We start from the raw sequence: 24,872 nt of genomic DNA, 5'->3' as shown, positions 1-24,872 counted from the left end.
CTGCTTTAGGCCATCCCTACACGTGATGACCTTCCTCACCTTGCTTGGACCAGTCACCCTGTTCTGGGCCACCATGGCTCTCCTTGCCACCTGTCATGGATGCTTACCTGGTGGTTTTTCTCCATCTGATGGCTTTAGGACTGAATTGCTCAGGAAGAGAAAGAGATTTAGATTTAAAAGTAGTGAGTTGACTTTAAAGAAAGACGTTAAGTAAATAATTGGACACATATGGATCTGGCAAAAATGGTGAGCAAAGTAGGCAGAAGGATGAGATTTGTGGAATGTTGGGCTAAGTGATGGCTTTTTAAAAAAACAAAACAAAACTAGAATTATCAGTTTAAGCAAAGGGCATTTTCCCCATCACACTTAGTTCTTTATAATTGTCTAAACAGTTTCTTTTTCCTCTAGGTTTCACATTTCGAGGAAGAACAGAACATACTATCTCAGAGCACAAGCCCTTGGATCCCCCAGTTACAGTATGCCTTTCAGGACAAAAATAATCTTTATCTGGTGAGTCTTCCCATCTCTGTAGAATTAGTCTGGTGTTGCGGTAATCAGATGGTACAGCTGTGGAATTCAATGTGGTTCTTGCCCACATGGCCCACAGCACCTCTCATTCATGCTTTCCTGACTTTCAGGTGTCTTCCTGTTCTTCTTGTCTTAAATATGAAGAACTGACCCATTTAGAAAGAGCTTCACTTATTGCTGGATATTGTAGCTGTGGCTCAAAGAGCAATAAGGAGAAGTCATTTATTTGGGAATAGTCTGCTGTTTCCTTTCACAGAATCTTGCTTTAAATTTAAAAAATTGAGATAATGCATAGTTATTATAAGAAAATGCAAATGCTGCTGAAATGTATGAAATAGAAGGGAACATGCTCTACCTTTCTTTCTAATCCCTTTCCGCAAGGAAACAAATGTTAATGGTTATGTATGTTCTTTCTGGCCCTTAACCACACCTTGTGGAAGAATATTTCTGTCTATGCGTGTAACACATGTATATAGTTTGTTTTACAAAAATGGTATATTACTGTCTACTTTGCTCTTCACCTTGCTTTTTGCCTTGAACGATTTGTCCCTGACATCTTTTCATGTCACTACATGCAGATCTGCCTCATTCTTTCGAGCAATGCCATGGTTTTTCCTGATGTGCCTGTAGCATAGCTTACAGAATGCTAAAACTCATTTTGGGGCCTTGTTTAGGTTCTTGGGGGTTTAGATTCCTAAAATTAAAAAGGTATCCTAAAAACAATTTTTGTTCTTGATTCAGCCCTTAAAACAAGACTATCCTATTACATTGAATGGAGATAAACTTTTGTAAAGCTCACGTCAGAGAAAAGGGTAAGAGAGAGACGGATTCCTATTTGTCTTGAACCTCCACTGGGCATTTTGGGGGGACTTTCCCACCTTTATTTCTGACCTGGAATAAACAGTTTATTTGCCTTCGTCCCTGGCCCTACCCAGCCTTCTGAGCAAGGACATTCTCACACAGATGCACTGGGAGACCGGCCTTGCGCTGACCAAGTGCTCCTTTAGAATCAACAACACACCTGTGGTCTTGTATCCTGAAACTTCCTTTCCTTGAATATTGTCTTGGACGCTTTCCTTCCTTGACACCTGGGGCTTGGAACCCTTTCCTTTACTAATGACCTTGGTGTGTTTCTAGGCTCACTGGTGTTCTAGGACATTTGTTGTATACATGATACTTGTCTTGTGCTCTCTGTGTCTTGCGGAGTGCCTTGTATTTGGGTGTATTAACAGATTTATTCGTTAGTCTTCAGAAAAGCAGTTACCTTGACACAGCAGGCTCTTTGTTTGTTTGTTGTTTTTGTTTTGGACATTTTAACTAGGGCCCTGCAAACGATATAGAACACCAGCGCGTGAGCATAATGTTAGTTTTTGAAGCCACACCTGGAGCTAGGAAGGGCTCTGATTATTGGCAGAAGTTGAGACTCCACAGTTTTCTGGTCTGCCTTTTGCTCTGCTCTGAAATCTTATCGTTCTCTTCCTCTGAGTCGAAGAGCTCAACTCTTTTGATGTCCAATCTCATGCAGCTTCTTCGTCATAAAAGTAGCACTGTTGAGATGCTTTGGGACTTTCACACCATCATGGTCAGTTTTGGTAGAGGTGATGGCAGATTCTGAGTGTCCTACGTAAAGGAACTCAGATGAATGAGGGCTAGTAGTCCAGTCCCAAGCGGCAAGCTCCTGCTCAGTTACTGCAGGGAAACCACCCTCTGCTTGTCTCTGGGGTGGCCAGTGAGGATGGTCAGCGGGGCCCTAGGAGCAACACTCGTAGCTGATTTCATGTTGATAATAGTTGGGTTTTTACCCCCACTGCTCAACAGTTTTCAAAGCATATCTCTGGGAGGGTGATATTTGGGCATTTTGAGAACTTTAAACTCTTCGGTGTCACCCTTTTTATCCATACCAGTTGGCCTTGTCACAGTGGTAAGAACCATCTCTTTTTTCTTAATCGTGGATTTGACTGCTGTGGACTTCTGCTTGGATATAACTTTTCTGGAATACCTTGTAGATTGGGAATATCTGCCGTTCCTCTGCTAGGACAGGCTTCCATCCGCAGGCGGCTTCCTGTTTTGGGTCTTCAGGCTATGGGGCTTCCCTCTGGATCTTGACACTGGCATTGGCATCCTTAGCTTAGGATGGTCTTCTCAGTTTTTCCACCCACCATCTTGGGAAATGGGACTGTTCTCAGAACGAGTGTTTTCTTGCATTCTGGTTGCCTCAGCACCTTGATACCTGGCTGCAAGGAGGTTTTTATACCCTTCTTAAGTAGCTCAATTGGGTATTACCAATGGGGTCTTGTAATTATTTCCTGGCCTGCATTCTCTTTTCCAGTACTTTGGAATAAAATGCTTGCTAAGGGTACCGTTTTCATATGAAAAATCCAAACTTAGCATAGGAATTAAGGTATGATGATAGATCCACCGTCTCTTGTCTGCAATTCTGAAATACCCAGTACTCTGGAAAACCTCAAGTTATTTTATTACTTATTTGGCAGCAAGACCTGATTTGAGCTCTGTAGCAAAACCTGATCCGAACTCTTATTCATTCCCTTTAGAGTGACTGTTCATCCATTTTGCTGCAAGTTATGAATATGTTTGATTACAGGGTGATATCCCAGGCCCTACCTGAGGGTGTTGCATAGTACAAAGCATATGCAGCATTGTGCTGTCTTAAAATCTGAACATTTCTGAATCTGGAGACACATTCTGCCTGTGGCAAGATAAGGGCACTGTACGTCTGTATTTGTGTTGTAACGTACTGAAATTCCACTGTGCCTCTAGATCGTTAAACCTTTGAGGTTTGGGGAAACATACAAATCGTAGTAAACTCCCCTGGCAGTTAAACATTAATTTGTAATGCAGTTGTTGTTTAATTGAAGATATATTCTTTCTTTTTTTATTTTTAATATGATTAATGTTGTTTTTATTTTTGGCTGCGTTGGGTCTTTGTTGCTGTGTGTGGGCTCTCTCTAGTTGCGGTGAGCGGGGGCTGCTCTTCGTTGTGGTGCGCGGGCTTCTCATTGCGGTGGATTCTCTTGTTGCAGAGCGCGGGCTCTATGCGCGTGGGCTTCAGTAGTTGTGGTGCCCAGGCTCAGTAGTTGTGGCGTATGGGCTTAGTTGCTCCGTGGTATGTGGGATCTTCCTGGACTAGGGATAGAACCCGTGTCCCCTGCGTTGGCAGGCGGATTCTTAACCACTGCACCACCAGGGAAGTCCCCAAAGATACATTTAAAATCAATGACATAGCAGCACTATTTACAATAACCAGGACATGGAAGCAACCTACATGTCCACTGACAGAGGTATGGATAAAGAAGATGCAGTACATATGTACAATGGAATGTTACTCAGCCATAAAAAAAGAATGAAATAATTCCACTTGCAGCAACATGGATGGACCTAGAGTTTATCACACTAAGTGCAGTAAGTCAGACAGAGAAAGACAAATACCATATGATATTACTTATATGTGGAATCTAAAAAAATGGTACAAATGAACTTATTTACAAAACAGAAATAGACTCACGAACTTAGAAAACAAAGTTATGGTTACCAAAGGGGAAAGGGGAGGAGGGATAAATTGGGAATTTAGGATTAACAGATACACAATACTATGTATAAAATAAACAACGAGGACCTATTGTATAGCACAGGGAACTATATTCAATATCTTGTAATAATCTATAATGGAAAAGAATCTGAAAAAGAATATATATATATATATATATATATATATATATATATATATATATGAACTGAATCACCCTGTTGTACACCTGAATCACTGTAAATCAACTATACTTCAATTAAAAATAAATAAAAATTTAAAAAATCAATGAAAAAGGATTCCATTTCCTATGTATTTCTCGATGCAATCTCTTCTCTCCAGTGCTGTTTTTACTGTGGGAGTCCAGGCCGCCATCTTCCTTTGCCCCCATTCCTGCAACAGCCTCCTAAGTGTTCTCCCTGCCATCTGTCTTGCTCTTCCCCCAGGTCTTCTCCACACTGCAGCCAAGCCATCGCGCTGTTAAAACCCTTCAAGACTCCCTGCTGCCCCCTGGATGAAGTCCAGACTCTTCCGTGTGGTTTACAAGGCCTTTTCCTCAGAGGCCTCCAGCCTCAGTGCTCACGTCTCTCTCCTTTCACTTTACATTCACCCTGAGCTTCCTTTTGTTCTTTGAACTTGCCTCTGACCTTTCTCCTCACTCTCCCCTCTTTCCACGTTTACCTGACTAACTCTCATTTCTCCTTCTGGGCTTGGGACAGATGTGACTTCCTCCAGAAACCCTTCCCGGATCTTCTGCCGTGGGAGGGGCTCCCTTCTGCTGTGCGCTCAGAGCAGCCTGTACTTCCTCTTCGTGAATGGGGGGCGGTTGTCTCCACCAGGCTACTCCCTCCACCAGGAGAGCGATGATTTCTCCCTTGCTTCCAGTAGAGCTTCCCCAGGTTATTGCTTAAGACATATTTATTGGATGAATGCATGATTAATTTCATAGAAACTTGATTTACATACAAATGTACTCAAGGTATTATGGAAATTGTATTACGTTAATAGTGTGAGCTTTGCTCTCCAAGTATGTAATTGAACGCAGACCCAGTGAGATTTTTAAAATTTGGATTGCGGTGCAAGGAAATTGAACTTGGATCTTTTTGAGTTTTGATGGTTAAAAATTGCCCATTCGTAGTTGCATACCAATGAGTGTGGCTTTCCAGTTTTTGCTACAGAAAACCAGCAAAGTCCATCAACGTCGGGTTCCATATAACAAGGTGAGTCGTGTATTCTAGCAGGTAGCCCACGGAAGTTGTACTTTGTTGATCTGGTTCATGATGAAATCTGTTCAGTTCTGTTTAACAGTTGCCTTCCCCTGGGTCCTTCCATGAAGGAGCTGATCTCTACAAAGAAAACATTGTTCTGCAACTCACCACTTGTAGTATTGTTGTAGCTAAATTCTTTGTGAGATTCATAAAGCTTCCTGGCTTTGTGCTGATATTTTTCATTCTGTGGGTCTTTTCAGTCTGCCCATGCTCTGCTGTTACTGCCTCACGAGTCTACTTTCCCTTCTGGGACCTTACGTCAGCTTCCCTCTGTTCATTCCCAAAGTCTTTTCCCCCAGTTGCACACATGGGTGTATTAGTTAAGGTATAGCCTAAGGTCATGTAACAGAGAGACCCCCAGCAGGGTGGGGTACCCCTGTCATATGTGATGATTCCCTCCTGTGGCTTCCTGTGCTTTAGAATGTTGTCCTTTTTGACATGCTTGAAGTTGGGCCATTTCATGTCTGTGTTGCACGTGGCTGGGAGGAGAAAAGAGCAGAAAGGCAGAGCAGGCCAATTCCTTCTGCACAGGATGATGTGGAAGTGGGACACATCACTTCCTCTCACATCTTGTTGACCAGAGCTTCGTCGCATGTGTACATGTGTGGACTGTCTCACTGCATGGCCTGTATCCAGCTAACATTCTTATTACTGTGGGAGAAGGGAAGAATGTATTTGGGGGATAAGTTAGAGTCTGGCACAGAGGTTAAAACAGCTACTTTTGTAGACAACAGATGGGGTTAGATGCCAGGCCCCCAGCTCAACCTCTGGTGGTCTTCCTTATTACCTTTATACTGACACATCTAAAACCGTTTCTAACACAACTGTGGTTCTATTTCCTGTCTTGCTTTCAGCCACAGTCATGCAATTTCATGGACACTTCCCTTCCTATGTAGGAGTCATTTGGAGGTGGACTTTTCTAGGCAGTGACCCCATGGCCTGTGTGATCACCAGTCTCTGCTGTCGTTGAGGGTGGGAGAGAGTTAACAGATACAACTTCATTGTTTTCTGTTTTAGTGAAATACAGCAGCTTAGGATCATTGTGACAGCGAGACGTGCTGTTTTGATCTCTTGGGTAAGACGATGCAGTTTTCAGGCATGTCTCAAAACTCACCAGTGTTGGCTGCTTCACATGCCAGCTGCCCATCAGAAGGAAGCTGTTACTTAGAATATGGGTTCTTGTTTTATTCCTGTACCTTGCTTGGTCTCTCTGGAGTCATTGGCCTTTCCGGCTTCAGTTTTCTCATTGGTGAAATGAAATATTAATGTCTTATTGACTCCAGTTCAGTTGCTGAGTGTATTATTGCCTCAGGAGGTTCTTTGAATTATCAGTGCCTTTGAAGTAGTTGTTTTTTGTGTTGGTCTTTTGAGGCATATTTCAAGTGAGTGCATTTATTTATTTATTTGTTTAAAAATATTTATTTATTTATTTTGGCTGTGCCGGTCTTAGGTGCGGCATGCGGGATCTTCGTTGTGGCGTGTGGGGTTCTTAGTTGGGGCATGCAGACTCTTAGTTGTGGCATGCATTCAGGATCTGTTTCCCTGACCGGGGATCGAACCTGGGCCCGCTGCATTGGGAGCGTGGAGTCTTACCCATGGGACCACCAGGGAAGTCCCCTTCCAGTGAGGGCATTTAGAGTCCCACTGTTTTCGGGGCTACAGTTTTCCTATGGTGTCCCGGTTTGCCTGGCCCACCTTCAGAGTTGCTGATCCAGTGGGGGTGGAGGTGGGGCCCAGGAATTTGCATTTCTGACCAGTTCCCAGGTGATGCTGCTGTTGCTGGTCTGGAGACCCCACTTGGAGAACCATTGTCCTGTAGCTAGTTTCTGGTTACTGTTTCTTGCTTCTGTTTCTTCAGTAATAGTATACACACCTGAGACCCCTTTCCTTGTCCTCTCAGGCCAACGAATGGTACCTACTCCCCTGCTGTTACTAGTCCTGGGGTGCCTCAGCATCCCATGTTCATTTCCTTTAACCTCACCCACACCTTTACAAATAGGCTTTTCCTCAATTAATGTCCTCAGTTACCTAGTTTGAGTGTGCTATTTCTTGCTAAGACTCTGGATGATTTGATGCTCAATGAGGATTTTTTTGAATAGAAGGATGACTCAGGCTGGGATTCATATTTTCTGAAATAAAGGGCCTTCTCTCTTTTTCTCTTGGTCACCTTGCCCTTCAAAAAGAGTAATTTAGGGTTTGTGCCAGGGGCCACTCTGCTTGGAGTATCCATTCCCTCCTCCCCCGTGCCAAAGATCACGAACAGTGGGCAGGGTGGGTAATGATGCCAATAGCATCCTTACATTTTCATGGCACTTTCAGTCATGCTGATTGTAGTGCAGGCATTTCAAGGACACGTTTCTAAGATGTGGCCAGCACGGTTTGCCTCTGATGACACCAGTATGCAAATTGGGATAGAACGCTAAAGAGCTATTGCGTATCTACCCCGATACGCACACGCATACATGCAAGCATGTGTGTGTATGTGCATGCATGCGCACACACAGCAAATACACACATTTATCCTTTGTTCCAGACACAACACAACTGGTGGGAATTGCCATCCCAGCACTTGGGGTATAGATGCAAACACCAGCAGAGAAGCTGCTGCTTCTTCCAAACCGAACACATGTAAGATTTGCCCTTTAATTAGCATCTGCAGCTGCTGCCATCAGAAGGGTCTGTCTCTGTTGGCCGGACCGTCTTTGCTTTAAAAGAGCAAGTCCATTATAGCTCCAAGCCAGGCTGGTCTGTCAGCTGCTGTGCTTTCTCTGCCATCTGCAGGGTTGTCACATTGTTCAGGGCTGTTTCACAGTAGGGCTGTTTTCCGTCTTCTCATCTCCCTGGTCTCTGATTACCATGCCTTGGTAATCACTCTTGGGGTGGCCTGCAGGGACCTTTGCCATCCTTGCAAGGATGCAGGATCGTAGCTTCAGTGCTCATGGACTGGTTATGTTCCAGCCCTTTGTTGCCAGTGATCTTGTCTTGATATGCGGAATGGCTCCAGGAAGTCAGTGGAAAAATGTAAGCAGCAGAAGTGAGGGGTGTATTAAAGCCAGGCTTCAAACCGGGGCGCCTCTGCTGTAGAAGCGGGTCATTTAGTTGCAGTAAGGACCCGTGATGCCTCCGCAGCCTCATCAGCATCGGGTCTCAATAAAATGCTGGGTGGAGACCTCCCTGGTGGTCCAGTAACCGGTTAGGATGGTTAGGACTCCGAGCTTCCACTGCAGGGGGCACAGGTTTCATCCCTGGTCGGGGAACTAAGATCCTGCATGCCATGCAGAGTGGGCCAAAAAAACCCAACAACAAACAAACAAAAAGAAACTAATAAATGAAAACATTAAAAAAAAAAAAAAAAGTTCTGGGTTGGCTGCATCAGCATCACCCCAGTAGCTCCTTAAAAATGCAGATTCCTGGACCCCACCCCTGGAGCTTGTCCATGAAGTCTGGGGTTGGTCTGTGGACTCCACGTTTTTAGCAAGCTCCCTGAATGGTTGAGATGAGGAAAAGACATACTTTACCCTTTCATACTGCTGAATTCTTTTTTTTTTTTCCAATTCTTTTTCATTCTACTAGAATTACAGTTCCACAGGGAACTGTAGGGCAGGGATTTTTGTCTATTTTAGTCCCTGCTGTTTTCCTGATATCTGGAATAGTGCCTGGCACATAATAGGCGCTCACATATTTATGTGGATGAGTGTGTTTTATCCATTTTAAAAAAAGTGCTTCCCCAGGTGATTCTGGTGTATAGGCAGGTTTGAGAAGCTCTGCCCTAGAGGACTTGCCAGTTTTCTTGGGTTAGGAGCCACATTTCTGGGGGGAACATTGCCTCCCTGGGCATCTCTGAATAGTAAAAATCAGGCATGGAGTCATTTTTGGGGGCACATCCAAATGCTGTGAATGGACTGTCTGGCACAGCCTGGGTGGTGACTTTGGTCTAATTTGTTCATCAGTTCTGCTGACCCCAGTCTTTGGTTTACAGCATGTCATCTGGTATGAAGACTTGAAAACTCTTACTTTGTGACTTGATGATGCTTTTGGAGCCTCTTTTTTCTTTTCTTTTTTTTTTTTTAATTGAAGTATAGTTGATTTACAATGTCGTGTTAGTTTCTGCTGTACAGCCAAGTGATTCAGTTATACATATATATACATTCTTTTTTTCATATTCTTTTCCATTATGATTTATCATAAGATATTGAATGTAGTTCCCTGTGCCATACAGTAGGACCTTGTTGTTTATCCATTCTATATATAAAAGCTTACATCTGCTCACCCCAACCTCCCACTCCATCCTTCCCCCCACCCCCTCGGCAACTACCAGTCTTTTCTCTATGTTTGTGATTCTGTTTCTGTTGCATAGATAGGTTTATTTGTGTCACATTTTAGATTCCACGTATAAGTGATATCATGTGATATTTGTCTTTTTCTGACTTACTTCACTTGGTATGATAATCTCTAGTTGCATCCATGTTGCTGCAAATGGCATTATTTCGTTCTTTTTTATGGCTGAGTAGGATTCCATTGTATTTATATACCACGTCTTCTTTGTCCATTTATCTGTTGACAGACATTTAGCTTGTTTCCATATCTTGGCTATTGTGAATAGTGTTGCTTTGAACATAGGGGTGCATGTATCTTTTTGAATTAGAGTTTTGTCCAGGTATATGCCAAGGAGTGGGATTGCTGGATCATATGGCAGCTCTATTTTCAGTTTTCCAAGGAGCCTTCCTACTGTTTTTCATAGTGGCTGCACCAACTTACATTCCCACCAGCAGTGTAGAAGGATTCCCTTTTCTGGAGCCTCTTGATTTGGTACCGTTTTTGAAAGTGCAAAAGTGTTTTCTGAGAGTGTCCAAGTCCTGGTTCTTTATTATTTCTTTAGCCTCAACAGCAAGATCGATGAAGCTTGGCTTGACCACACACAAGCTATCTTCCCTTGGGCTCCGTTCATCCCAGGATGAGTGACTGTACCCTGGTAAGATAGTTTGGGGATGGGGTAACATCTTGGGGTAGCCAAATTTACCCAGTAAATGCCCAAACTAAATTCTCCTAATGATGTACGGTTGGAATTTGCAGTATGGTAATCTAGAATCTTGTTGGTGGGTCAAGTCTGATTAGGTTCTTTGATAAGGAGGTTTGTCATTTAGTACATCTTTCTTGACCTCATGTTTCAGAGCATGCTGCCTAGCAGCTGTTGTCATTTTTGTTGCTTATTAATGAGCGCTTTTGAAGAAATGGAAAATTGTTTGACCAATCAAAATTGTTTGACTAATCTAGTTTGGGCGGGGATTTTCATCTTAGGAATTTGGATCTTCTGAATAGGAGCAGAGAATATGTATCTTTTTGCCTTTCGAAGAGATGGCTTTGATTTTCTGAACTATTTTTCACTAGTCATTACAAATAGAATCTTCAGGAATCACCGCTAAGTGTTAAATAGTGGTCCGTTCGTGAGCTCTTAAAACTGGCCAGCAGTTGCTACATGCTTGACTTTCTCAGCCTTAAACTCGCAAGCCGTTCTATTTTTTTCACATCTTTAATAGAGCCCGATTAGAAAATTTATAACTGCAACATGTCGTCATAAATATGCATTGTTCTTATTATATTTTAAGACATTTTGGTTCTAAAAGCATGAGTACTTCTGTTATTATGTGTGAATTTTCTTTGTGTGTGTGGATATTTAAGACCTTTTTAATGACAATATATATTTAAAACAGACGCAAAAAATTAGCATTCACCCGTGTACCCAGGGCCTGTGGAGAACCAGGCTGGGATACGTGGGTGAGCTACAGGCAGCCAGGTGCCTCCTGCTGGCTCTTTGAGGACCAGCACGAGCAGCTTATGTCTGCCAAGACTTTGGGGAAAATAAAGTCTGCATTTCAGCTGCCGCCCCTTCTCAGTGCTGCTGTTCTTGTTAGTTCATAAATCAGTTTTTTTTTTTCCAGCAGTTGCAGTGCAAATGGAACCTTAGATCAAATTGTCCAGTATCTGCTTGAGTATCTGCTATGTGTAAGATGCCAGGTGACGAGGGGCCCTTGGGGAGGGCATGCAAGTCACTGGCCCCTCCCAGGGTCCCCGGTGTGGGGTTGACCTGGTGCTAGGCAGAGTCTTTATGGACCAGCCTGGGGCCTCTGGGGACGTGTGCAGATGCTCCATATCTTACTTGACTAGAACTTTCTTCTAATTCTGGACTGAAAGCAAACAGAAGTTTGGAGGAGGATGAAGAGAATTCACATCCCAGAGTTGGCTTCTGGAATGCAGTGGTTTGTGAGATTTAGTGGTTTTTTTAAAAAGACTTTTATTTGAATCTTACCTCTTTCCAGAAAGGGTTTGAGACAACTTAAAATAAAAGACATTTAAAGTGTGGCTATGAGCCACACTTTAAAATGGGAAATCAGAGCAAAGGACAGGAGGGGTTGACGTGGATGCAAAGACGGTCAAAATGGGTCCCATCTTCTCCCAGCCAGAGCGGAGAGGATGGTGCCATGAATTCAGGGAAAGGAAAGGACTCGAACAGCAGTGGAGGATCTCATGGGCGCCAGGCACAGCACTGCGAGGGACTCAGTCTTATCCCCATTTTACAGAGGACAAAACTGAGAGACAGGTGAAGTCACCGGGCTGAGGTTTGAAGCCTCTTGGGCAGATGAGCCTCCAAGCCTCGCGTCGACTCAGGAATGTCACCCCCGGTTATCATCAGACGGAGGAAGGATTTCAGTTTCTTGGGGTGGAAGACTTTCTTTTGCTAATCAAACAATTTCCCTGAGGCTGTACTTTATATTCCTCCAGGTTTTTTCCCTTATGTATATACTAACAAATGTAATATATGTTTTTTTAATCACAAAAAAGTTTTACTGTATCCTCTTTAGGACATCACTATATATCATCATTGATGGCTTTCCATGGCAGAATGAATAGATCGAGTCCATTCATTTTTAATATGTGCCTCTTGTCCCATAGTTTAGATAAATCATATTTTAGCAGTCTCTTAATGTTGGCTATTTGGGTGACTTCCAGGGTTTCTTTTTCCCATGTTACAAACAATGCTTCATTGAATCTCTTTATCTGTCTATCTACAAACTGTTGTAAGTTCCTGTAAAATAAATCATCGGAAGCAGAATTACTGGTTCAGAGGGTATATGTTCACACTTAAAAGTTTTAACAGAGATGGTCAGGTTGCCTTCCACACTGACTGTTTAAGGAAGAGATTGTATCGTGTTTATTGCCCATCTCCTATATTCTGCTGGGTGCTGGGGGAAATGCAGAAAGGATGCAAGAGGGTTTCTTGCCCTCCAGGAATTTCCGTCTATGCTATGTACCTAATCCCAGGGAATGTCTGGGGTGTCTACTTGGGTGGGTGGGTTAGTGGGTAGATTTAATTCAACTTTTCAAGCTTGCCTTGCAAACATTGCACATGGCGTTTAGGATTCACCTTTCATTGTATTGATTCTCTTGGGTCACGGGTGTAATTTCCTTAGGGCAGGGACCTTGTCCTACGTGACTTACAGTATGTCTCATACATCTTCATTGCTTTGTGGAGACATTGTAATTATAACATGTCAGGTAGTATTCGAGGATCCAATTGAGAACATTCCCCCTTTTTTGGGTGTATGAAGAATTAATAACTTTGGCATTCTATGCAGGTCATGGAATATCAGCCTGGAGGGGATTTGCTGTCACTTTTGAACAGATATGAGGACCAATTAGATGAAAATATGATTCAGTTTTACCTAGCTGAACTCATTTTGGCTGTTCACAGCGTTCATCAGATGGGATATGTACATCGGTAAGTGAGGCTCTCTGGTAGTTGACTGGGGATTTGTCTGTATCACCTAAGAGTTCCTAAAATAGAGTGATTTCATCATGAAAATAATGCTTCATCCAATTTTTAGCCCATCTTCACCATAATTTACTGAAAGCAAATTTTCCAAAATGGCAGATGTTTCAGCTTACCCATTCAACAGTGAAATAGATCTAAAATTGTAACATTCTCATGTTTGCTGGTAGGATCTGTCAATGCACCTAATAAGACTGGGAACTCTTGCATGGGTTCTCTGGGTGCTGTGGTAGGAAAACTGAATTTGATTTGTGCAAGGAGGCAGCATACCCTGGAGGAACAGAAGTGGGTGTAGTTGTACTTCTGACCTTGCCCGTTAGTAATTGACAAAGGTGTGCCCCCGCATCCTCAGTTGAAAAGTGTTTCTTTACATCTTCACTCAGCTAGTGTTTTACGAGCATCTGAGAATGTTGTGGGAATGGAATGATGGTTAGACCAGGAACCGCAAAATCCTGAGTAGTGTCTCAGTTTTTCCATTGACTAGCCACATGGCCTTGGGCACATCCCCTAGCTTTTTGTGGCGTTAGCTATCCTGAGGTAAAATGTGTGTCTCGAGGAGAAATAATCCATCTAAGAACATTTATTTTGTTCCCTTTCCTTCTCTGCTTCCCTCCTCCTTCCTCCCTCTCTTTCTCCCCTCCCTCCCTTCTATTCTTTCTCTCTCATTCTTTTACTTAAATTTGTTTTGCAAAATGCTTATTATGTATGTCCATCAGTAGGGAGGTCTGTATGGCAAAACCACAGACACTAAGATTCTTGGCTGTAGCAAGATCCTAGGTTAGCAGTTGCTTGATGATTGTCATGGAGAAGATAACACTAATTTGTGGCCTTGATTTTCTTACAGAGACATCAAGCCCGAGAACATCCTCATTGACCGAATGGGACACATCAAGCTGGTGGATTTTGGATCAGCTGCTAAAATGAACTCAAATAAGATGGTAACAAAATAGAATAAGATAACTTAATAGAGCTTATACTACAAAGTGTTCTGAGGTCCTCATAAATTTGGAAAACATGGGATAAATTTGAGCGACATTCTGGAGCCCTCATCTGTCAGTGTGTGAAATGATTTCTCTGCAGGGTGGGTGGGGATGGGGACAGAGCGATTTTCCAGACTTACTTGATCTGGTACCCTTTTATGTAAAATACCTGTTAATACCCTACAAAACATTTTTAGGAACATTCTTATAGTTTGGATTAAAAGATGGGAAAATGCTTATTTTGTTTTCCCTTTCTTTTTCCTTGCTTGTTAATAGATTGTCTTCTGTTACGTTTTCTTTTTCACTTTAAATATTTTGATGAAATGTAACCTTATTTATCTCAAATCCTCTGTTTCCTATGCAATGAAATTGAAAGTAATCACCAGAGAATTTGAACCAAGCATTAAGCATTAGGAACCAAGTACTCAGGGGCTTCCCTGGTGGCGCAGTGGTTGAGAGTCCGCCTGCCGATGCAGGGGACACGGGTTTGTGCCCCGGTCTGGGAAGATCCCACATGCCGTGGAGCGGCTGGGCCTGTGTGCCATGGCCGCTGAGCCTGCGTGTCCGGAGCCTGCGCATCTGGAGCCTGCGCGTCTGGAGCCTGTGCTCCGCAAGGGGAGAGGCCATAACAGTGGGAGGCCTGCGTACCGCAAAACAAAAACAAAAAACCAAGTACTCAAAATGTCGATTCTAAATCCTGGACCTTTGGTAAAAATTAAGCTGTATTCCACATGCTAATAATTATTAAGCTGTATTCCATGTGCTAATAGGAAGGCAAGAGGGTAGCTATTGAGGTCAAGAGTGAGAATACTTTAGGAAAAAGATGACAAAGTAAAAGAAAATTCGAATTTAGAAACCTAATAAAGTTGGTACATAATAAAATGTAAATTTTCAGGTCAACTATGCAAAAAATGGTAAGTCTAAGAAAAAATTGACTTAGATTTTAAGACTAACTTCCCAACTGAATCACTTGGTGATCTGGACAAATCCTTAGAAACTTGGGCTTTTATTCTTCCTCTAGAAAATACTGGGTCTAGTTAAAATGCAGAAATTAAGAGGTGAGGGATGGCTGCTCTTCAGAATGCCTCCTGGGTCTGAGAGTTTAGTCCTTATGAAGGGCAATATATAAAATTTCCTTTTTTTCCTCAAGTTCCTTGGAGGAAAGGTGGGTATTATTGTGTTGAGGAAAAGGCTCAGGGTTTTGTTAACTCTTTGCATTCCAGGGTTTGGCCTCCCTGTTCTGCAGATCTGAGGCCCACTTGACATAACTTCCTTCAGGTTCAGGCTCTTGGAAATACAGGCTCCTTACCTTGTCTGAGGTCAGTGTTTTTCCACCTTAGCACTGGTTGTTTTTTATCCCCCCCCTCAGATTATGTGCTTATAATCTATTACACTTGATCATTACATTAATAATTAGATGAGTATCAGAGAATTTTATGTTTTAAAAATTATGTACAATTCAGAAACAGGCATGAGGGCTTCCCTGGTGACGCAGTGGTTAAGAATCCGCCTGCCGGTGCAGGGGACACGGGCTCGAGCCCTGGTCCGGGAAGATCCCACATGACACGGAGTAACTAAGCCCGTGCGCTACAGCTACTGAGCCTGCGCTTTAGAGCCCGTGAGCCACAACTACTGAAGGCCGCGTGCCTAGAGCCCGTGCTCCACAACAAGAGAAGCCACTGCAATAAGAAACCCGCACACCACAACCAAGAGTAGCCCCCGCTCGCCACAGCTAGAGAAAGCCCATGCACAGCAACGAGGACCCAATGCAGACCAAAAAAAAAAAAAAAAAAAAGAAACAGACATGAAAAATTAGGTATTGAATTTAGTGGAATGAAGTACAGAAAAAAGTTAAATCATGCCAAGTTTTATCATCTGGGATTCAAAAACCTATACCTTGCATTAATGACCTTAATAAAATCAGGCATCTAGAAATAAAATGAAGCATAGATATGTAGTCAGCACCTCTGACATTTTGGTCTAGCGAATTCTTTTTTGGGGGTGGTGCTGTCCTGTGTATTGTAGGATGTTTAGCTGCATCCCTGGTATCTACCCACCGGATGCCAGTGGCACCCTCCCCTCCAGTTGTGGCAACCAAAATGTCTCCAGACATTGCCCAGTGTTCCCTGGGGGACGGAATCACCCCTGGTGGAGAACCTCGGCCGTGGACTGAGAAGCATCAGAAGGCTTATCAGTTCGAGCTGGCAATGTGTGTTTGCGATAAGAAAACCTACTCAGAAAGCTCCGTTATGATCCAGAGTCACTGCTTGGTAAAGAAATGGGAATAAAGAGTAAGGTCCTATCTCTGCATCTGGAATCGCTCTCTTCAGAGCCCTTGGTGGAGAGACAGGACTCCTCTTCATTTTAAATGTCTATTTTTCAGTGCTGCAAACTGCCCTTTCCAATTCTGCGAGCGGTAGCAACACTCCCTTCAGGCGGGGAGCCTCCGGAGGCACTCAGGTTTATTTGCCGCTCTATGGTCAAGGGGATAATGGCCCTCAGTCCTACACACTTGAGTATGTTGTAGCTCCTCTCAGAGAATAGCCTCCCCAGAGCTTTGTGCTCTTAGGGCCAGAATGTGACACGCAGATGAGAAGGAATTTTTAGCATTGCTTTAAGTGCAAAGGCCCTTTTGTTATAAAAGATCAACAATTTGCAATCTAGATCAAGTATGGATATAGAATTATACTTTTTTTTTTGTATTTTTGATCAGCGATGGTGGGTGAACTGTGTTTCCTTTAAATAGAATGTTTTATAGGTCTAAAGTAGGTTTTAAAAGTTTTTTTTTAGTACTCAAAATATACTATGCAAAATATAGTTCACACTTGCTGAAATTGTTGTATGTTACCTGAAATCCATTCATCCTTTTCCCTGCTACCTGCCACATATGGTCATTGTATTTTGGATATTTGTGAATCTTAGATCTGTTGAGTTTCCCATCTTCAATTGTCTTTATATTTAAGCTTTTTAGCCAGAATGTTGCTTGGGAGTATTTTCATTATGTTCCTCCAGGTGGACCATACTGCCTGGAAGTTTGGGTGTTGAGCAGAGATGTCACCCACTTCACCTTATTAGAATCTCAGAGAATGGCAAACAGCTAACAGTTCCAGTCTGTCTCACTCAGCCCTTGTGAAAACAGTTGTAAGGAGATTATAAATAAAGAGCGTTATATAGCATGTTAAGTGATAATCGCTACCATTTAGCAGTTGGAAACCCATAGGAGATAGCCCCTTTTGAGATTTATGGAGGAGTGAAAAGATTTTATGACTTTTCCCTGAGAGGAACAACATAGCGAGAATATTTTTTCCGGCTGCTTCTGCAGGTGTATGTTTACCCTGGGCAGCTAGAGGAGTAAAGTTAGGTTTGAAACAGTTTTACGTATAAGCATTTTTACAGGAAGGGGATAGGGAGGAGGAAGGCTGGTTTTCTTACCACCTTCTCCATCTGCTTTCTGCTTGTGAAAGAAGCTGCTGGGTTAATCTCCTCCTTCCCTCCTTGCTTTTCTTTTCAACCCTCTGTCTCTCGAAAATGTGACAGACTCGTCTGTCTCCGAGTCGTTTTATTGTTGTCTCCTCCTGAACTGGTATATTTTCTTCCCTGTCAATACAGGGAAAATTAAAGTTCAGTAAAACTGGGGCCTTGTCAGATGGTTATACTGCAGTCAGGCTGCGCTCCTAGTACACGGTCCCACTTTTAATACCTCACCCAGATTAGCTGGCTGTGAATTGCCACCAGAGGAGAGTGAAAGGATCTTGCAAAATCCTTATCAAGATGTGTCAGATTACATGTTGGAACAGGTTTAATGTACTTGGAGGTCAGTGACTAATGGAAACTTAGGAGCCATTAATTTTCATTAAAAGTCTTTGTTAATTGATGTTAATTACTGTGGTAGGAGAAGTACAGAAAGCAAGCTAGGGAATTTTTTTTTAATTTTGGAAATTTACAAAATTGTTAGACATAAATGTGTATAATCACATACCTGTTATGGGGCAAAAACAGTTGCGGAGTTATCCGACTCTTTGGTAAGTCTAACCATTAGTTTGAAAATGAGGCATTGACAGTTTATACCTTTTGCTGGGTCATGCTGATAAACATGACCCAGTCAACTTCCTTTCAATTCTTTGGTTGTGAGTAAGTGACCAAGCCCTGGGAGCTGCCATCTCCTAAGGATATTCAGGAGAACTGAATATCCCCAAACAATCTAGTGTGATGATAAAATAAAATCTAATACATAGAAATGATGAATATTTGAGGATTGTGTATTAATGGTTCTGCAAAATAATTAGGCATAAAGGGTAAGCATTTAATCAACAATACAGTGGCATTACCAATACCTAGTCAAACCAAGATGTTAACAGTTTTTCTTCTCTTATTTTGATATTTTAAAGATATGGTAAAACAACTGTACCCCAATTTTTAAAAAAAAGATATTTATTTCTAGTTGTCAGCATTCAGGATTTTTTTCCCCCCCCAAATCTTGTAATTTAATCTCAGTTCTGTGCTGAGCTCATTAACACACACACATTAAAAGACAGAAGTCCTGGCTCAAGCTTCCCAAAATCAAGGCCTCTTCTTGACCAAAGCTACACTCAGTTACTCAAGCTTAAGGTGTCCTGTCTTAGACCAAATATTTTCTCCTCTCTCCTCACTTTAGTCCCTCAGCACAGGCCTGTGGGTTTCTTGGGTGGCGTGACCATCTAACTTTCCCAGGCATGTGTTTGCAGTGGAAGCCCTATTGCTCAAAGTGATGGCTGACTGGTGTCAAGAATAACAGTATCGCACTGCTTTCTGGGTTTAGGGTTTGAAAAAAGCCTGTGATGGGCCTGAGGCAAGGGGTGAAAAGAGAGGGAGTAGGGACAATGATTTTGTTTCCTATAACAACGGGTCTTTGAGGCAGAGGAGCAGACCAGATTAAAGTTTTGGGCTGGAAGAGCTTGGGTCTTCATCACTGGGGAAAGGAGACCTCTTAGCATCTTCTCTAAACATTGACTTTCCTCTCAGTCTCCATTCAAATCAAATCAAAGCAAAGCAAAGCAAATTGACTTTCTTGCTATAAAGCCCAGCCTTAAAGGTATGTGGCCATACCTATAAAATCTCTCAGCTCACTCAGGGGCAATTAACACCCCTTAATGGGGAGAGAGTTCTTTTGCACCATGTAGCTGCTGCTGTGAGAGAAGCCTTTTTAGATGTAGGGTTATTGGACAACTGGTCAACCCAATATGTGACTAACATCAGGCCCTCTCTGTTTTGATGGGGAGTAAGGTTAGAGAGGTGATCCTTAGACTTCAAATTTCATGATTCAATAAAACTTCAAGACAATTTTGAAGACCAAAAGTTTGCCAGCTTACTAGGTTGCCCAGGAAGGAGTGGGGGTGAGGGGCAGAAAACATACCCTTTTCATCTGCATCATTTCAATAAACAAAGTGTGTTTAAACACTAAACCAGTCAGGAGGACAAATTCTCAGAAATAAGGACAGTTCTTTAAATGGAATATATTAGCTTTATAAAAAGACTTCCTACATTGTCCTGATATTTCTTTGTCAAGGTCAGGTGCTTCGGTACCATAGGATTGGAGGGCTCTGTGTCTCTGAACAGTGGGGAGGGAACCACAGAAACGGGATTTGGGGGTGAGGAAAATGAACTCATTAACATTTGACCTCTGGTGGAAATTATTTATCATGTCTTGCCCTGCGGGTGGGCCGAATAGGAATGTTGACTCCAAATATTTAAACTTGAGATATAACACATGCTTGCAGTATTGTGTTGCCAGCTAGCTGCCAGTTTTTCAATAATGCGTAGATCTTTTAGATTCATCTTTACATGTTGTTATCGTTTTACTACTTTCATAAGTAAGAGAAGTTCTGTCATATCAGTAAGATGTATCAGGAACGACATCTTCCTTTGCAGGTATATACCCAACTCTCATTTGTGTAACTAAACGTATATATCATCAACAACCCTGGGCCCTTTGCCTTTGGATTATATTATGTGCCTTTTTTTTTTTTTTTTTTTAAAGTTAGTGAATCATTTGCTTTTCCTGATGCTGTGCCACTTGACAGAAAGTTCAAGTGCCTGGGAGAATAGTAATCAGTGGCAAATCAGCTTATGTCTGTTGGTAATCCATTTGAGGATAATTGAAAATTTGCTGTGTTCATTTTATTTATGGGTTTCCAGGTGAATGCCAAACTCCCAGTTGGGACCCCAGATTACATGGCCCCTGAAGTGTTGACCGTCATGAATGGGGATGGAAAAGGTGCCTATGGCCTAGACTGTGATTGGTGGTCAGTGGGAGTTATTGCTTATGAGATGGTTTATGGAAGGTCCCCATTCACTGAGGGGACCTCAGCCAGAACCTTCAATAACATCATGAATTTCCAGGTAAAGAGCCATTATTAGATTTTGAAGTAATATTGAGAAATGTCGTTTAAAATTGTGCAAATGAAAGTTTATAATGTAAACCAGCACTTTTGGATAATAACAACAACAACTACTTTATATAGCATTTTACGCCAAAAGTGGTTCTAAGTGCTTTATTAATTGTATTATATTGACTCTGAGCTGCCAGTAATTGTAAGCTTATGCCATCATTTTATGTACCATTAAAAAAGAAAAACTGCTGCCTATTAATCTAGGATATTTCATTGATTTCAGTGTTGTCAAATGTGAATAAAATGGGAGTCTTAAAATTTGTGAAATATAGTTCATTAACTTGGCTAATCCTCAAACAATCCTGTGAGGTAGATGATATTATTATTTTCATTTTACAGATGAGGAAGCCAAAGCACAGAGTGGTTAAGTAACTTGCCCAAAATAGCACAGGCAGTCTGGCTTTGAAATCCATGTTCTTATATGCTATACTGCTTAGTACTGCTGGCTGTCAAATATGGTAGTAAAAGTCAAAGACATGGATTAGAAATACAGTAATAGATACATAAAGTAGAATTAAACCTATTTTCTAGTAACTGTATTTGTCACTATAGTAAGCCCATTTCTTAAGGATATGATGAATATCTATGTTTTAGTTTCAACCAAAAGGAAAAAGAATGTATTTCACAGGTTTTTATATATCATCCAATTTCTTAGTGCATATTTTCTATGTATAGTACACTTTTTATATGCTTAATACATACATACATTATTTGTTATTCCTGAGTCTACTCCTGAGTTAAAGTTTCCCCTGAGATGATGCTTGGGGCTCATTTGTTTCCTTCATTTCCATCCATTCATTCAGTAACGCGTGAATTGCACTAGGCACTGTTAGGTGTTAGGTACCAGGTTTGCAGTGATGGGCAAGAAGGAGAAAGGCCCTCTCTGCCTTCTTTCTCCATCATTACACAGAAATCAAAATACACCGTGTATGTGCAAAAGCAGAACACGTGGAGCACGCAGGAGGGAGTGAGTGATAGGGTGGGAGAGGGAGGCCGGGAGGTAGGCAGGGAAGAGGGGCTGAGGTTGGGGAGGGCCTTCTGGGCAGAGAGGACAGAGTGATTTGTTCAGACAGCTTTAAATAGCTCATTATTTTTGGTTGGCAAACAGCGAGGTGGGGAGTGTAGCTAGATGAGATGGGAGAGGGTACAGGGATCAAGTTATGAAGGGTATTGAACCCTTGCAAGGGAGCTAGGCCTATTGATATGAACAGGCTGTTTATTTTGGGAACATGCCTTTGGTCCCAAGTTAAGAGGGCATAAAACTTCCTTCTTAAAAAAAAAAAGAAAGAAAGAAACTTGCATATACGAGAATTACTTTTTTAACTTGGAGACATGAGAAGCTGAATTTGCTAAGGGGATAATAATAATTATTTTTTTTGAAATAGCGGTTTTTGAAGTTTCCAGATGATCCCAAAGTTAGCAGTGAATTACTTGATCTGATCCAAAGTTTGTTGTGTGGCCAGAAAGAGAGACTGAAGTTTGAAGGCCTTTGCTGTCATCCTTTCTTCTCTAAAATCGACTGGAGTGACATTCGAAACTGTAAGTAGAGCCGTGTTCCTTCAATTCCAGTGTTGGGATTAAGAAACGCTTAAGAATGATCTGAAATTACTCTGGCCCACAGAAGCTGGTATAAATTATATAAGTAAGGGTTTTAATTACCTATAGGAGTAGAAAAGGGTAATGATGTAGCTGTCTTTAGTAATAAGTTTTCTTTAACATTGTTGGCACAGAACTGGGTCACTTAATCAAACTCTGTGTTTATGTGGCCTTTGGATTATTACCCCTCAGTACATTAGAGGTACAGATTGATAGAGATTGAAGGTTGTCACTTGGTTTGACAGAATTTCTTCCCAGAAGAAGAGTGGACCTAACTATTTAGTTCACCAGATTAGGAAAAAGACTCAGATTAGGCAAAGTGCCAGGGTTGCTCTGCAAACGGCCAAGCCCGCCCTAAAGCCATGAATGCCTTGCTGTGTTCGTTTGTTTCCCTCTAAAATATTTGTCTTTGCGCACAAGCATGTAAAACCTATAATGCACATGCATGGTGGATTCATTCATACATCGCTTTGTTATCAATTAGTGCAAACTAAATTCATTAAAAACGAAGACCTGATTTATTATCAACAAATCCAAAATGCTTGGTGTTTTACAAATTGGTGATTTTTTTCCAACCTTTTTATTCTTGGATGTGTTGTTGATTGAATGTGATCTAATGACCTGACCCAGTGATTAGCGTAGATTAGGGTCTGTAGGAAAGCAGTTGGCCTGGTTGAGTGTTTGATTTTTAGTGATTTCCCTCCTGATAGGGAAATGGAATCCATTTCTAGGTGTCAAAAACAGGCTTCTAGTTGGAGCCGTATTGTAATTATAACCTCTTGTACCTTCAGCTGGAATGTATGAGTTGGGTTAACAGCCAGTATTGTCCATTTTGATGGTTTCTCTGACCCCCTGCCAAAATATTTAAGTAGGCTGTATTTCCATAAATTGCTCTTGGCATTTTTTTTTTCTTCTGTGAGCGACATCACTGTATTTTTCAAATCTTTAGGCACCAACCCCCAGATCTCCAAGGTTCAGAGCTTTTAACCAGCAATATGTTTTTTGTTTTTTCTGGCTGCGCCGAGTGGCTTGTGGGATATTTGTTATATCCTGACCAGGGATTGAACGTGCACCCTCAGCAGGGAAAGCACCGAGTCCTACAGGACCACAGGACCGTCAGGGAATTCTGAAATTCCCGCAGCAATATGTTTTCAGTGTGGTCTTCCTTTTTTGCTTTTGGAAAGATTTGAAACAGTTTCTTTTTGTTGCTGCTCAGATACTTAATCTTTTCTGGCCTAACCTTATCTCTGTAATCTTCTTGAATAAGAAAGTTCATTTTTTTATGCCTGCCCTTGCCGATGATGTCTAATAATGTATCTTCACTCTAGTAAGTCAGTGAATGGTGATTAATTACACAGGTAACTTTATTCTGTATTTTGGTAAACCTTGATGTTTTTGGTATCATGTCAGAATTCTCAGATTTCATTCTAGTCTTTTCCTGTCAGGCTGTTTATTGGTTTTAGGCTTGTTGGGCTTACGAGGGTAAGTACTGTTCTGTAAATTATAATACATAGTGCCCAGGGAGGATATGTGTTGGCACAGAGCGTGGCCCCTGCTGTCCATCATGAGGCCCATCTTGTGGAAGGTCATGGTTATCACTGGGATGAGATGACTCTGGGATGGGTCACTGCAGTCTTGGTCATTTCCACACTTGTTGCCTCCACACTTGACTCACCATGTCTCCTGTGGTCCTGCTTAATGTTTCCGTATCCTGATAAATATCCACTTAGTTTTTCCTTATCTTTAACACATGTTTCTCCCCCTCCCACACCCAGTTCATATGAGGGAATTCTCACCCAGCTGAATCCTGATTCTTTTTTAAAATTTATTTTTTAAAATAAAAATTGTATATATTTAAGGTGTACAACATAGTGATTTGATATACATACATATTCATGGTGGAATGATTACTACAGTGAAGCTAATTAACATACTTTCCTCCCTCCCTCCCTCCTTCTCTCTCTCTGTCTTTCCCTCCCTCCCTTTCTTTTTCTTTCTTTCTTTCTTTTATGAGAGAGCACCTGAAATCTGCTCTCTTAACAAATTTTCAGTATTCACTACAGTATTCTTAAGTGTAGTCATTACACTGTACATTAGATCTCTAGGACTTGTTCATCCTACATCACTCCAACTTTGTACCCTTTGACCAGAATCTCCCCATTTCCCCCACCTGCCCACCCCTAGTAACCATCTTTCTACTCTGTGCTTCTATGTATTCGACTTTTTTAGATTCCACATACAAGTGAGATCATGTAGTTTTTTTCTTTCCGTGCCTGTCATATTGCCCTTTGCACCATGACCTCCAGGTTCATCCATATTGCTGCAAATGGCAGGATTTCCTTCTTTTTTTTAAGGCTGAGTAATATTCCATCACACATATGTAAATATCCATTCGTCCACTGATGGACACTTAGGTTGTTTCCATATCTTGGCTACTGTGAATAATGCTGTCATGAACGTGAGAGCACAGATCGCTCTTTGAGGTACTGATTTCATTTTCTTTGGGTGTATACCCAGAAGACGGATTCCTGGATCACGATAGTTCTATTTTTAGTTTTCTGAGCAACCTCTATACTGTTTCCATAGTGGCTGCACCAATTTATATTACTACCAACAGTGCACAAGGAGTCCCTTTTCTCTGCATCCTTGCCAATGGTGATTATCTCTTATCTTTTTTTTTTTTTTTTTTTTTTTTTTTTT

The 24,872-nt window shown here is 41.8% G+C and overlaps 1 protein-coding gene across 1 annotated transcript in view; it reads left to right on the top strand.

The window, feature by feature from the left end:
- The window catches only part of CIT (citron rho-interacting serine/threonine kinase), a 168,969-nt gene that overhangs the window by 18,393 nt on the left and 125,704 nt on the right, over positions 1-24,872 (top strand). Inside the window, exons 4-8 of the mRNA XM_007464873.1 lie at positions 409-510; positions 12,975-13,117; positions 14,013-14,106; positions 20,323-20,526; positions 21,962-22,115. Coding sequence (XP_007464935.1) covers positions 409-510; positions 12,975-13,117; positions 14,013-14,106; positions 20,323-20,526; positions 21,962-22,115 — 697 coding nt within the window. The remainder of the gene's footprint in view (positions 1-408; positions 511-12,974; positions 13,118-14,012; positions 14,107-20,322; positions 20,527-21,961; positions 22,116-24,872) is intronic.

Source organism: Lipotes vexillifer, unplaced genomic scaffold, assembly GCF_000442215.2.
Source record: "Lipotes vexillifer unplaced genomic scaffold, Lipotes_vexillifer_v1.1 scaffold2030, whole genome shotgun sequence".
In the NCBI taxonomy this organism is placed as follows: Eukaryota; Metazoa; Chordata; class Mammalia; order Artiodactyla; family Lipotidae; genus Lipotes; species Lipotes vexillifer.
This window is presented reverse-complemented; position numbering and strand designations above follow the sequence as displayed.